This window comes from Argentina silus (genome assembly GCF_951799395.1).
Source record: "Argentina silus genome assembly, chromosome: 2".
NCBI lineage: Eukaryota > Metazoa > Chordata > Actinopteri > Argentiniformes > Argentinidae > Argentina > Argentina silus.
The window spans coordinates 14,189,922-14,206,120 of record NC_139656.1 but is presented as its reverse complement, the minus strand read 5'-3'; the positions used below and the strand labels follow the sequence as shown (position 1 = coordinate 14,206,120).

Here is a 16,199-nt window from a genome sequence, read left to right as displayed (position 1 = left end):
TTACCCCTTATCTGTGTCCACCGATATGTGGTTATTGCTCTGAGTTGTTTTGGGTTCATCTATGAGTAGACAACATTGATTATTATGTCATGTGATTACTCTTCTATATCTGCACTTATGACCATTTATTAATGAGTTACCAACATTTGTAACAGATACAATGTCACCTTAATGTAAAGTGTAACACTGTTGATCATTAATTATTGACTTACCAACATTTATTAATGGGTTACCAATATTTCTAACTGATGAAAAGTCACCTTAATATAAAGTGTAACCCCGTTATCCATTTATTAATGAGTTACTAACATTAATTAATGAGTTACAAACATTTGTAATTGAGCATAATTAATGTGTACCTAAAATAAGGCACTCCAAGTAAAGTAGCCTCATCATTCATAAGCAATTAACAGTAATGAATGATCGATCAAGTAAAGTGATGGAACATTTCATCATTCATAATAAGTAGTCATAAACGAATAATTCAATCATTTATAAAGCATTGATGACTGGCTCCAGATGAAAGCTCCCTATTTGACAACCAGCAAGTGGGTATTGAACAATCTAAACTATAACTAACTATATAAATGATTTATGAACTAATTACAAACCATTTACAAACCATTTACAAAGGGTACCTTAATGTAAAGTGTTACCAGATTTCCTTTCACATTGCTTACAGTTCCCATAACAACACATTTACATTTATGACATTTAGCAGACGCCTTTATCCAAAGAGACTTACAACAGAATCGTTGCTATTTTCATACCTTGCTGCAGTAAGGTAATTGTGACAAACTCACATCACAGGCTGAAGCTACAGCGCCAAGTCACACACAGCACCCAAGTTCTTTAGCAGTCCTCTAGGAAGAACTAGTGCTATGAAATATATTTTTTTAAACTTAACTCTGAAGGTGCTCTGCTGCAATTGTTGGTACAGTGCCGCAATGCAGCTTAACTTTTCTAGCATCAGAACTGTGTGTATACAGTACCTGTAATTAATATGCACATCACTAGATGTGATACAAGATTTGCATCCTAGCTGTGGTCTCTAAACTTCACATTGGGATGGTGTTATTTCTACAACATGAATATCCAAGGGTAGATCAGTGTGAAGGGACCGGAGGAGTAAAATGTTATGTTCAATTCAAGAGCACAAGGATCCAGATTTTAGTCCTTTATCATTCTAGAATGCAGGGGAATAGTTATTTATGTTCCAGAGCCATATATATATCATAAATATATGGCTTTTGTTCACTACAACCACAACATAGATTTGCAGCCTTAAAGCACACATTGATATGGATTGGTAGAATTTACAACATAATAGAATTATGTTGTATAGACCTTTTCAGGAATGGGTCAAGCCATATGCACTGTATTGTATTCCATGACACTGTTATACATTGAATAATGACACTGTGCTTTTTTGTACTGTAACTATCCTAACCTGTCATGTTACAGTGTATAACATTTATAGAAAATGCTCCCTGAATGCACTGGCTGTAAAATAAAATAATTGAAATGCACAGTTCCTTGGTCAGTGATTTTCTAGAGAAGCTGTCATTAAATATGATGTGTTTATCTTGTGGAATTTTGAGTGTTGCTGGCATGTGGCATTTAAAATAAAATGCATATCAGTTATGAGAATTATGGAGTGGGTTGTGACTGTAATAGAAAGCATCCCGCCCTGTCTATCTGATGACGCACTGTACAGTATATATACCCCACAGAATGCATTGTCTCAGTAGACGAGGTTCCCAGCGATATCTGACTGACCTCTGTTATCTGAGAGGGCAAAGTCACATTGCGTTCTGTCACCACAAAGCTATGACATACAGCGCCACATTGGCTATGAATAGGACTACTGTATTGGAGCTTGCCACCGATAACAACCTAATTCTTATCTATCATAATATTTCAGACTAGAAAAGTAAAAACATTAAAAAAGCAGAAACATTTCTGAAAGACAGTTGCTAAAATATAATTGGGTATGAGTCTGATAAGTCATCTGTGGTATAAAACATTAGAAATATAAGAATACTCTACTGATGACATATACAGTACAGTAGGTCATTTTCACCCTCTGATGCCATTCTGTACCTCAAATGTGAGAATAGGCATTATGTACACTAGATGTCAGCATTGTACAATGACATGGGTTATCCGTTCAAGTGAAGTTAATCTTACACATTGAGTGGCAATTTTGATTTGTTTCACTACTTAGGTACTATAGATATGCACTACCACCAGAGTGTTTTACAAAATGACTGACTTCATCATGGTAATCGTTTATGATTCACGTGAGTCATAGTTTATGTAAATTGTGACTGCACATGCAGGTGTGAACCACTCCGTGCTAACCACTTATCATAACACTTCATGTCACACATGATGTCATAGGCAGCGTGAGAGGGTCAGGAGCTGTCAGCAGGAACACAGTGATGACTGACAGATGGGTTTGGTGGTGGATCAGATAGCTGCTGCAGAGCAAGAGTGTTTGTGTTTTTGAGGACCCACAGTTGAGGACACAAGTCAGACACCTCATTTGATCTTATTGTACACAGCATTGCCATTCAGCTTTTAATGTTTCTAATGTGCCATTGCCAACATAGTCAACATTTCAATGGCTCTGTCAGTATGAATCAACTATGCTAATGATAATAAAGTGTATATTTATATTTATATACTTGTATACCAACTACACAAAAATACTGATTAAATGCATCATCGAATATCTGGCATTGGTGTAAAGAATCTTGGGAAGCTGGGAATGGTGTTGGAATGGTTTGATATTTGAAAGTCATACATACCGATCTGTTAAACCAAGTAATGTTGCCCTATTCAGAGAAGAACAACCATCCAACTCAGGAGAAAAAACTGACAGCCACCAGACATATCCATGGTCTAATGTAACTACCTACCTAAAGTACAACACAACTGGTTGATACTGGTTGATACTGCGTCCATGTACTGTATGTGATATGCATGTCTTCCTCACAGCTCATTAGGGATGTTTGTGTCTGTCACAGGCTGGAAGGGAGGTGTCTGAGACGATGACTCAGGTCTGGGACTAAAAGTCCTGAGGTGGGGGATCATGGGGCCTTTCATGGCCCGTTAGCGTGACCAAGGTGATGACAGCTTGGAGAGATTTGGGCTACTGTGCAACACTTCTGCCACCTACCGTCAGTGCACTCACCACACCATTTACCAAGGAGGGAAAATGAAAGGCCTGTACCTCCACACACTATCGATTGGCGCCCTGTTTAAATTGACCAGAATCCCTCAGGTCAACACAGAAGGAGTCCATTTGCTCATAAGGGAGGCCACTTGCAAAGTTGTTAAAAGAGTTTCCCTGCTATTCCTCCTCACCCTTTAAATCCTGCTGTTTCAGGAGTAAGAGTCATGAACACAGCACTACCATGGGCTTCTACTCACTCCATCATTCCTGAACAATTCTTGGAATCTCACTAATGGTAAACAGGTTAAAAGGTAATGGGTATTTATTCAATCCAAGATTAACTGATTTACACTTTAAAATCAAGGAAGGTGATACAGTACAAACACCAATATTGTGATACATTTGTTTCTGAATGATTTCACGTTGGTTGTGTCCAACAGACAAGTCATTTATATGATAGTCAAAAACAATAATCTTTGGGGGCTCGTCATCTTACAGTACGCTTGCACTCACACAGTCTAATGCTTGTCCTCTATCTTACAAACTTGTAATGGCAGAAAAATCACATTTCCCTGTCAGAGCCTCATCAGAGATCTGAAAATGAGGCATTTTTTAATCCAAGCAGATTCCTGCAGACACTTGCAGAGTGAAACATGCATTAACATAGCTCCTCAAACCACACTGAGTGGTTCTGAGAGAGAAGTAAAGAGCTTTAACTCAAGTCAATTAGTGTAATCTGTGAATAAAGATTCAAGGCAAGACACAGCAGATTTGGATATTGAGAGGCTTTAATTATAGAAATGTCATATGTAGTACATAAATAATTGCCACCTCAGTTAATAAAAAATAAATTCAAGTTAATGTGAAGACCTCCCATTGCAGAGTGTCCCAATGCTAGGCAGACTAATGGACACATTTACAGTACTCATTCACACAATCAGTATTATAGAGGGACAAAAAGAGACAATTCTCTCAATTATGTTTTATTCAGACAGTTGTTAATATGATGTGATATGCAGCACATTAACAACTACAGCTAATTAAATGAAATCAACATAGTGTTATGATATTTTAATAGTGAACCATAAGACTAGTAAGGCCACACATAATCATTAGCTATGTAAGCAGGATCAGGTCATGTTAGGCCTCACAAGCATTTATTCCAGAGTCTTATTCAGATGCAGAGCAACAGTACAAGTTAAACAGCTGATCAAACACAATAGAGATCTATTGTCATTGAGATCTTGTTTGATGAAATGAAAAAAAGAAAAAGACTTGGTGTAATACCCAAGGACAAATCCTTCATAGGTAGGTTATTAGACTCACATTGTTGTGCGTGATGTTAATTATAATTGGATGGAGATTGTGATTCCGACCATTTAAGCAGATTCTATGGAAAGCATCACACGCTCCTAAATGTCACAGTGCAGATGGCATTTGAACAACTTTTATCTCTAATCCACAAAAAAGTCGGAAGCAGCCATTGCCTCGCTGCCGTCACTGGGTTGACTGTCAGGGCCATGGTAATCTACCACAATCCAGCCTGCTTTTGCTGACTAGGAAATGATGACATTCTGATACAGATCTCTCAGCTTTCACACTGTTCCCTCTCAGGGGGGAAAAATCTAAATGGGCTGGAATAAAATAAATATTGACTAATTATATGTTAATGCACTTTGAAAAATTAACATTCTTTGGTCTCCTCAAAAACAATAAAAACTACTTCTTATGAACATGTTTAGCCATTCATTGGATCAATTTATTCATGACATCTAGTGGACCTATGGACACGTGATTGGAAGGACGAAATAGCATAATTTAATATCCTGTATGAAGACTGGCCCAATGTGAACAGCTCGCACACAGCATACTGTACTGTTATGTAAAGGAATCAGAGAATGGATATATTTTTACCCTCTTACTGTAGGTAATCCAATTGAATTTTAGTACAAACTAAGCAACAATATCAGGGAACTTCAGGCGGGCCATTAAAAGGGGTCAACAGTTTGGATTTGTCATTATTGTGAATATGTAAAACATTGTACCTTATGTTAAAACTGCTCTGTTTCTCTAAGGATAGTCTGCCACACAAGCTGCATAATCCCCAACCGAGACAATTGATCAGCCAGGTTCAAAACCTGGCCTCATGACCCGGCTGAGAAGCAAATCAGTAGGTAATCAAATTATTGTTGTTTTAGAACAAGTTTTAATCTGGCATGGTTCAATCAGGCTCGCTAATATGTTGGGATGAAAGCAAAGCATGACCCTAGAGTTCAAAACTGTTGCAAACCCGAGAAGTGCGATAAGGGCATTATGAATAATTATAATATCAACCGACTCTGAAAATAATAGGTGTTTTTTTACATCCCCACATTTTTGGGGGAATGAACACCAAATAACTGATCCACACATCATAGAATTATTCCAGACACACAAATGATTCTCATGTATGGTATGCCAAATTATATTGCCTAGATTTCAGGATGGTATTATGATATCCCAATTTCCATAATTGCAAACTTTGAGAGACTCAATGACAGACATAAATTATTTCACCAAAAAGAACTTGTCATTGGGGATAAGTGTTATCTACAATCTCACTGAGCTGTTTGGCATGAGTAGATGGGCAGACAAACCCAACCAACGCAAGGATAACAGCATGTGCTCCTCTTTCATAGACCACTATCATTCAGTGAGCTCTTGTAGTCTAAAAGGTGTTTAGACACCTCAGTGGAGGCATTGTTTTTTTCATGCCCACTTACCTCACGCTGCCTGGCTGTCTGAGAGCGTGGGCAGTACGGCACACCATCTCTTGACAGCCAGCATGCATCTCTATTCCTCCAATCTACTGTGGAGCGATCCCCATACGTCAGGGCTGAAATCATCATGATAAAACAACCAATTACAGGAAGATGACCACCAACAAAATCCCATACTAATCCTTGGATACAGAAGTGTGACATTATTCTGTGTAGTATCCATGAATGACAAACAAGCATCTCTGTGCTGGTAGTCATGCAAAATTTCCATGAATGATATCATACAGTTGCAATGTTTGCCAAACATTGACAGATGCTTTTGGTAATAAAATATCAATGTGTCATGAGAAAACCATCATGAGTCAACATCAAAATAAGTCAGGCATAAATAAGTCAACGATTGTGTGTTGCGTCAATGATTTTATCTTTTCATTAAAATGTACAGGAAATTGGAATCAACACAACTCTTTGCCCAGTATGTGTGTGCATTTGATGATACAATGCATTATGATTTCCAATACGTAATTAAAACACATTCTAAAAGCCACAAAAACTTTGCATTGCTCAATGTATTGACCATTGGTCAGAATGGTTGATGCATTTAATCTACATTTAAGAAACTGTGCTTCTAAAGTGTTACTACGGACTACACTGTGTCTCTGTAGGCTAGAATACACTACAACAAGGTATATGCTATTTTCAAAATCAGAATAGGATAATCTCATAGTCTGTTATTTGTTCCTATTAAGGTTTTTTTTCCTGTAGTGTTTTAAAGACTGAATGAATTCAGAGTGGTACAGTGAATTATATCCTGGCATGAGGCAAACAACATGATAAATGAGATGTAAATGATTTGTGATTGGTAATCTTCTTCATTTGACAGCATATTCTAAACCATATGTAACCTGTCAAAACATTGACGTTTTCTATGTCACTGTATACAGCAGGCTATGGCTATGCAAAAGCAAGGCACGCACCAGCAGCACTACTGAGAGCGCCCCCGTATCGAGAAGCGACACCTCAACAAAACTGAATATGGGCGGGACTTCCGATTGTGTGTACCCGGAAGATTTGGATGCAAGTCTATGCTTGACGTGCATCCATATGTTCGCTTTTTTAAGTATTAATCACATATTTAGTTTAACTTAGGTGATTTCACACACTTAAAACCGTTACGATGTTGTCTTTAGATTTCCTTGATGATGTGCGTCGCATGAATAAGCGTCAGGTAAGTACGCTAACATCGGCTTTGGTGTAGGTTGTGAATGGAAGTAGTGATGGCTCTGCATTAGCTAGCTAGCGGACTGTTAAGTTACACGTTGCTTTAGATATCAAGTTGGCTATGCTAGCTACCTAGCCAGTCATCTATCGAGCTTCTTGTGGAGGGCAAGTTAGAGCGTTAGATGCATGGCCAAATCACTGCATAATGATTCATTCGTTGTAACAACGCTCGCTGGAGCTAGTAATAGCTAGCTCGCCTTCTGTCTATTCTTCCGCCTTAGGCTTCGTATGTGTTTTAGCAGGCTACTTCACTGTTCACATCTGGTCCAGTGTAGGCTTTTGTTCCAACCTTGTACTAACTCACGTGATTCAACTTTTCATCAACATTCACACTGACTGGAATAAAAGCATGCACAGGACCAGGCTTGAACAGGTGGTGCTGGTTTGAGCTATAATCAACACTTGATTGAAGTGATGAGTTGCCCTTCATGACTGAAACATGACAAGTTGTGTTGTTGTTTTTTTCAGCTCTATTACCAAGTGCTGAACTTTGGTATGATAGTGTCCTCAGCACTGATGATCTGGAAAGGACTGATGGTTGTGACAGGCAGTGAAAGTCCTATTGTTGTCGTTCTCAGGTAAGCATTGGTGTTGGCTGTAAAGTTTGTCTTGTGGCCTGCCTTTCCTTGACATACAGCCATATGTGTATGATTTCAGTGGAAGCATGGAACCAGCTTTCCACCGGGGAGACCTCCTATTTCTAACCAATCGAGTTGAAGATCCCATCAGAGTCGGCGAGATTGTTGTCTTCAGGATAGAAGGAAGAGAAATCCCAATTGTACATAGAGTACTGAAGATTCATGAAAAGTAATGATTTATTTCCTAACATTCAACCACTTGATATTTCTCAACTCTTGCATGTTCAGGCAGTTTCCAATGACTGTATGCAAGTCCTAGCCTACTTGCTGGCTGAGTAACTGAGTAAATCTTTCTCAGAGTAATATTTTATGTGAGTGATATGCTGCTCTGTGGCTATGAAATCCATCCAAACTAATCTAAATTGTGTTGTTTGTCTTCAGGGAAAATGGAGACATAAAGTTTTTGACCAAAGGTGACAACAATGCAGTTGATGACAGAGGGCTGTACAAACAGGGACAACACTGGCTGGAGAAGAAAGATGTTGTGGGAAGGGCCAGAGGGTAGGCATTTCTCTGGTTCCACAAGAGTGACATTTTGCCCAAAACTGGCCTATATGATACTATTTTACCTGGAGTAAACGCATAACGATCATTCCATGCACATTCAACTCAGCACAATAATCTTACCTATACTGGTTTGGCCCCAGATAGAATTTATGAAAGAACGTCTTCCTCTTTTTGCCAATTAGCATTTGGTCAACTGTCCTTTTTGGATACAGGTCTAGATACAGTATCATGTCTTGTGGAATGTTTCATCAAGATCGTTGCACTGAATTGTGCTTACAAATACTAGCGAGTTATCTGATGTGTAATGTCAATGTTGCCTACAGGTTTGTGCCATACATTGGAATTGTCACCATTCTGATGAACGACTACCCCAAATTCAAGGTAAGATGTTTTACATCCTTTGTACCAGAGGAAAAATTATAGTGTTTTCACGTTTGCTAAATCCACTCTTATTTCCTTCCTAGTACGCTGTTCTATTTCTACTTGGTCTCTTTGTGTTGGTCCATCGGGAGTGAGGACCCTTCCAGACTACCACAGAGTAAGGATTGATCACGTTAGGGAAATCTTCACCACGCCTTTCAAGACAGAATTATGTTTGATTATGTTAAATGAACTCGCTTTCTGTATCATAAATTCTGGCTTGTTTGTAGAAATGTGAATAGTGTGTTTACATTTCAAAATTCAGGCTTTAATTTTTTTTTTTTTTTTGAGGGAATTAGATTTTAAGTTGTATAACAAGAAGTCAATATTTTCAGGTAATTTTCTTCAGAACGTGAAAATACAACATTCTGAAATGTCCTGTTTTTGTTTTGCTGTTAATTCATTGCTTTTTCAACATGAAAATGGTTTGCTTGAAGTATTGTATGACAAGTTAAAGTATGTGTGTAAAATTAAATATGACATTTGTTACCCTCTTATTTAGGCTTATGCTCATTTTTTTTCCAAGCATCCACCCTTTTAACAGAATTATCAGTTTGACCATAGTTGAAAGTTACAACTTCATGTCAGTTTTTTACATTCATTTAAATGTACCAACATAACTAATTGTAGATTACATTATGTGTGGAGCTTCAGGTTAGGCATGATAAAGAGATGATATGTGTCTTCTAAATAATAGGGTTGGCGTTATTTTCTGACATGATCATAGTAGAAGGAAGGAGGTGCGACTCACTCAGTTATGAACTCATAGTTTTGTTATTCTATTGAGATTAAATCATGACATTTCTCATCTCATTTGAATGATAAAACAGACTTTTTACTTAGAACGAGAGCCTCTTTCCTTCAGTGATTTCCTGTGTTTTTTGGCTGCACCATGTGTCTCAAAGCTGGGGGGGGACCGTCATTGAGTATGAGCAGGTACTTCACACACCAGGTACTGATGATGTTGGAATTAATCAAATCTAGTCACCTTATTGCTCATTCTATTTAGCAGTCTAGCTCACTTCAGTTACAACCTTTCTTCAACCTTTATTTAACCAGGCAAGGGAGACCTGGCCAAAAGGGCAGATATTCATGGCGATATAAGCTTTGCACTGCTCTTTTAGAATGTGACCATGATAGAGATGATTTTCAGTACTCATCTGGCAGGCACACGCAGCTGCAGTGCAGATTTAGAAAGCCTTATCTGCAATCATTGAAAACTGGCCATAGTCATCATATATCTCAATAAAATGCAGTTGCTATAACAGTCAAATCAAATCCTAATTTGTGTGACAAAAATCACGGCAGCAGGCTAAATGTTGTCTCTGTGGTGAGAGTGTGAATGCCAGAGGTTGGGAAGAGGACAATACCAAGCAGCAGCTCCCTTAGTGAACTTCCAAGTTAGCACCCTGAAGTGAGAAAAAGGACGGTCTGTCTTAACGGCTCTAATTTTGTAGTGATAATCAGCAGGTCCTCCTGTCCCAGGAGGTTTAGCCTGACCACAACTGCGTGCCACAACTGGCCAAATGTCATGTTACTCACTGGAAGACCGCAGGGTATCTTGGCAGGAAATAATGTGTTGCTCTGTCTGAACTTCTTGACCAAATGAAAGCAGAGGGATGATCTTCTGTGCACGGAGCCGACAATGAAACACATTTACACCAGCTATCCTTTGTTTACACATATATTCATCTGAAGGTTTAATATTATGTTTTTCTATTGATATTTGGTACTATGTTGTGAATACCAACAGTTATAGTGTCCCATGGGCTTTGTTGGAGTGTAATAAATCAGATCTTTTGGATACATGGAGTACTAAAGGCGAGTTTGGTCATGGCAACAATTCTTGCCACTTATGTCACATAATTTACTATATTTTGGAAAGAAATGGTCCACTTCAGTTACCTTTTCAAGGCATATAATTGGCAAAACTACTTCCCCTTCATCAGCCTAATTATTGATAGAGTCCCAACAGCTAAACACCTTGTCCCCTTAGTGCACTTTTGAGCAATAAAGCAAGGGTAGGTCACGTTTGATTAAAGGATTGTACTGGCATTTTGCCACCTTGCTGTTGAAATTGGCATAAGCATATTGCCCGAAGAAGTTGGAGTCTATAAGGATATTTGCGAAGCCATATTAGGCAAATATTAACTGAACCACCTCATGCGTAAAATGCGCACGAATGGGCAACAATGACAGTGGTCCACTAATTGATACCGTGATTGACTGGCAGCTTGTTTTCGGTCACCACTTAAAATTGCGATTTTCTCTGCATAAACCGCATGACACGCAAGAGAGCCCACCTCCAATCAGGATGATATAAATGCGGTATCAGATTGCATAGTGGGAGTCCGTCACGAACAAGAGCGCTATTAGGCTGCCACTTGGAAATTTGCGTCCGAGAGGAAAGTTTGATATTTTTTCTGTAGAAATGTCAGGGTTTAATTTAAATAATGTTTGCCAGTTTGGGTTCTTTACCTACCTTGTGATTTTTTCTTACATTTCCGTTACCACTGCAGTAAGTTTTGATTTAACTGAGCTTAGAAATAAAGTAGCGAAAATTAAAGTCAATCCAAGAGGGAATCTTTGGGCGACAGGTAAGGCAATGGATATTAAATGATTTGCTCATGCTGTATGCAGCGTTGTGAAAGGCTCTTGCTCTTGCAATGCTTTTGTGTCCACCTTTTGGTATTCATCACACAAATTATTGAAATGAGCCATATCACCATTTCAAAATATTTACAATACTACAGGAGATATCTCATGTCTATCGCACTTGATTTCATAGCTGCTCTTCCTTCCGTGTTTTCATTAACTGATAGGTCATTTCATGGGCAAGAAGAGTGTTATGGATAACCCCCTGCTGCCGTCTCCTAATGGGCAGGCTCTGGACGCATTCGAGATTGCTTTGAGCCCAGAGCAGAATGGGCTTGGGGACCTTTTCCAAGAGGTTCTGAGAGTGGCGCTGCAAGCTCAGCTGGACACGCAAGAAAGCCACTCAAAAAAACAGGTGAGAAACGTCTATAAGATATGTATTGAACTCTAGGCTACAGTGCAATTTACTGCGAGTAAAAGTGTGTATTTTAATGGAATTCTCTTGATGTTCTAGGAGACCGGATTGTTGATGAAGATATTAGAGAGCTACATTCAAAACAGCATGAAGTGACGCAGGGGCCCCTCATCATCATGCAGAAGTCATCTAGCCTAAGATTTTGGTCAATAAAGAAAAAAATTCATGAATTGTCCATGCTTTTAACATGATTGTAAAATGTCTTATGTTGACAGTTTATAAATATGCTATCTGCAATATCACTTATCACAAAAGGTGGAGAGGGTTTACATGTATATTTATCATTTTGCAGATGTGCTGCATTGTATTGTTGATATTAAATTATTTATATTCAATAAAACCAAATATTTGCAATGTCTGTGATATTTATATATAGACCTAATTTTAAAAAGCTTCAAAAGGAGATCCAAATGTGTTTATAATTTATGGAGACTGAAATGTAACTTGATTAGCGGTGCTGTTTTAGATGTCAGTGTTTTTGGGGGGATCATTTTGATTCTTTAATGACACAAATAGTTTAGCATTCTCTTTTACACATTCACCACATATTTAGCTTGTATGCTGTGATAATGCTGTAATATTGTGAATAACATAAATTATATCAAAAGGCATCAGATGACCCACAACATGACTCCTTTAAAGGGATAGTTCACTGCAAAAAATATTCACACTTTCTATTCATATCGTAGCTTAATTCATAGGATAATATGGTTGCAGCTGAATTAAGGTACTCTTCTGTGGTATATTAATAACCTTTTATTTTGGGTTGCACTATCCCTTTAATAACAATGAGTAATATGAACATGACCCCACTCTTCACTTGCACTTATCTTATTAGTGCCCCTGGATGGATACTAATTGAGTACAGTACATTCTAATATTATTGTCTCCTGGGGATTTAATTAAGAATACAAACAGACAGAGAGTCTACACCAAATTGATCTAACATTATAACACAGAACTTTGGGTTCTATTGAGAATTAAATATCAAGTGAAATAAGTGGACACAAGGAATATTCACACATCTGTACAAGTGGATTTATTAGTCATTCTGGCAGTCCCCTTTACCTTTGATATTGACAGCCATTCCATAGGGGCCAGGGCCAACTACAGTAACTGCAGTCTTCAGTTAACTTCAGAAAGCCTCTGAAGCGCTAGCTAGTCTTTTCTGTATACCAGGACTGAGAAATCAACAGATTGTTCTCACAGCATGAGTGAGAAAAAGAACTTGCATTGTAAAGTGTAAACTAAAATCAAGTCAGAAGCAACAGTTATATAAATACTAATGTGGGCAGCTTACATAAATATATTCATGATTTCATGTTTAAATGTTTCCTTGAAGTGAAAAGAAATCAATATGATATTCACATTCATATTTTCCTCTGTCAGTATTCAACCAATGATTTTCCTCTGGCTTTTGCACGAAAAGATGATCTCTTGTCCTATCGATCAATAATGCTAATGTACTGTAATGTTTTTCAGCTTGATCGCCTGGGACAGTCCATTGTATTATAAGCTCAATGGATAACAATACAATAACTCATATCCATGTACTTTGCCAGTCATGACAGCTTATATAGAATGTATTTTTCAAGTTGAGAACAATGTGTTCTATGTGCATAAGTGAAACGTACGTTATTAACAAGCCTCCTTGACATGTAGTCAGCGAGTCTCCTTGACATGTAATTAATTTAACCCTGGTACCACATGCAGTACATGATGCATTACTCATCTACAAGCAATGTTTACTCTGTACTTATGAACTCTTACTAAAAGTCTGAGTACTTTACAGTTCTAGATTACTCTACCTTTATGGACTTTTCCATAGATGTCTTCAATTTGATAGCTTCATGATTTGATGAAATGATGCTATTTTTTACCATCATTTATACCATAACCCACAATACCTTTTTTGTAAAAGTATTTCTACAATGTTTATGTGTGCATTATGCATTATGATTGTTGCTTTCAAATGTTTTCTGATTAGAGGTATTCACACAGTCATTTTAGATGACAGACTCACTTATCGGCATGCTGTCTGTTGTATTCACACTTTTTATTTAATTTTACTGTGCAACCATGTAATCTCTTTGCTGCCACAGATCATGGTCCCCTGTGACCATACCCTTGTATCTATTGTATGGAAATAATAATTTATTAAAGAATAGAGCACCTTGGAACTGATTACTGATTATTGGAACATATTATTTAAGATGTGTCATTACTACAGCACACGTTTTCCAGAGCAGTATCACATTTTTATGATGGTGTGATTTATGTCCTAGCCTGGATAGATTTGAATGATCAAATAAGAGAATAACTCTGTACAGTACAAAACATCTGGGTCTTAATTGTGTTAGTGTGAACAGTTGATTGAATTTAAATCTTATTGTTTTCCCATGAATAACAAGTGCATGACTTGCCCATTGGGTAGGCGGCATCTCCAGTGTGGGTATGGTGTGTTGGTTGAGCCACAACACAGATCTCCATTGACATATGCTCCCCATCTCCTTGGGGAAGAGAGATTGCATTTATCATCTCAGTGATGATAAATCCCACTGTGTGATGATAATTCCCACTCACTCTAAATACAAATCCCAGCTTTTCTCTTTCTTGCGTGGTAAAACAGACATAGTGATCTCTCTTGTCCCTGACATCCACATGCACAACTCCGACACTTCCTGCTGCAGGCTGGACGGATATTAACCAGGTTAATGATGCAGTGGGAGGCCAACAATCAGACAGCAGAAAAAGCAACCATTTACCCTCTCATGAATACGCAAATGTTATTAGGTTAAGTATGAGGGTAAAGAGTGAGTGAGTATAAAGGGCGGAGGCATCTGCTTTCTCATTAGCAAATTGTCTTTATAACAAAGAAACAGATCACTTGACACAAATCCTATTTATATATCATTATCAGCACGCCAAGTCTCTGGAGACATTTTGTGTTTATTTTCCCAGTTGTTTTGATGAGGGAATCATTTTAAAAACAGATTGAAATGATTAAAATTACCATATCACAATGAAACTGATAGGGCCTCCCAAGCAGTAAACCATATCTGCATTTGTGATTGTGAGAGAATGAATATGATCATCTGGTGACACCAAATGAATAGAGTGACTTCAATGTAAGAAATTGTTTCTGGTTCAAGTGTCTGCTGGCAAAACAGATTATAGCCTACACCTGGACAATTCAAATCAAACAACTTTTCACAAGGCACGATTGACATCATGTCCTGGACATTGTCTTGTCTTGCTCTTAAACCAACAGACAACATACTGTACATATTTGGTCTAAACAAGAATCAGTCTTGCTGGTTGTTATCAACAATGCAACACCTCTTGCTCCCAGCTTGTAATACCAGTAGTTGACAAAGATAGATCTTGTTGGCATTAGTTCATTACAGGGAAGGCTGTGGGGCAGAGCTATAGCCAAGCCCCATGTTGATTTAGGCCTAGACTCCTAAGGTGTTCATTTTGTCTTATTTCATGTTGTTGTATAGACCTACCAATATTGCATTTTCCTTTTCTAATGTATACTTTGAACAATTTTAAATATTGTGTTTGTGTAAGATGCTATTAATGAATCAAAGGACAATTTGGAGCAGTGATTTACATTTACAAAAGATTCCTAAAAAGTATATAAGGGTTAACAATGTCCTGGTGAAAAGCAAGCTGTGCATTAGCTAAACTAAATGCACCTTCTAAATTATTTGTAGTAGGCTACTTAAGAAAGCTACCGCAAAGCAAATGTTTCATACCAATATCTGTCACATATTGGACATCTTGCAGAATCTATCAAAGACAAAGCTGACAACAATTGATGGGATATACTGCCATCCTCTGGTAAAAACGAGCATTTTCCTATCTGAGTTCTTATTAATGTTTTTATGATCTCTGGTCACCACATAACATATTTTGGTATGTAATACTGAGTTGGAATATATGGTAGGATGCAGGCCTGTATAATATGTATATAATGTATGTATGATTGTATGATTGTATGTATGTATGTATGTATGTATGTATGTATGTATGTATGTATGAATGAATGAATGTATGAATGAATGTAGTGTGTGTGTGTGTGTGTGTGTGTGTGTGTGTGTGTGTGTGTGTGTGTGTGTGTGTGTGTGTGTGTGTGTGTGTATATATATACAGATTATACAGCTAGACATGGGGAGACATTATACAGCTAGACATTGAAATCAACAATACATTGTACATGTAAAACAGAAGAGCTCTACTATGCTGTCTGTACTTCATTAGTTACATCAACATAATTCATCAATAGATTGGTTACATTGTTTTGAACTGTGGTAATCATACAAACTAAAACAGATCCT

The 16,199-nt window shown here is 37.7% G+C and overlaps 1 protein-coding gene across 1 annotated transcript; it reads left to right on the top strand.

Moving 5' to 3' along the window:
* The first annotated feature begins 7,006 nt into the window (after window positions 1-7,006).
* Window positions 7,007-9,283, top strand: sec11a (SEC11 homolog A, signal peptidase complex subunit). Its single transcript, XM_083691063.1, has 6 exons — window positions 7,007-7,168; window positions 7,690-7,799; window positions 7,879-8,028; window positions 8,241-8,360; window positions 8,690-8,747; window positions 8,831-9,283. Exons 1-6 carry the CDS (start codon window positions 7,118-7,120, stop codon window positions 8,879-8,881), a joined length of 540 nt encoding a protein of 179 aa, XP_083547189.1. The 5' UTR covers window positions 7,007-7,117; the 3' UTR covers window positions 8,882-9,283.
* The last annotated feature ends 6,916 nt before the right edge of the window (window positions 9,284-16,199 follow it).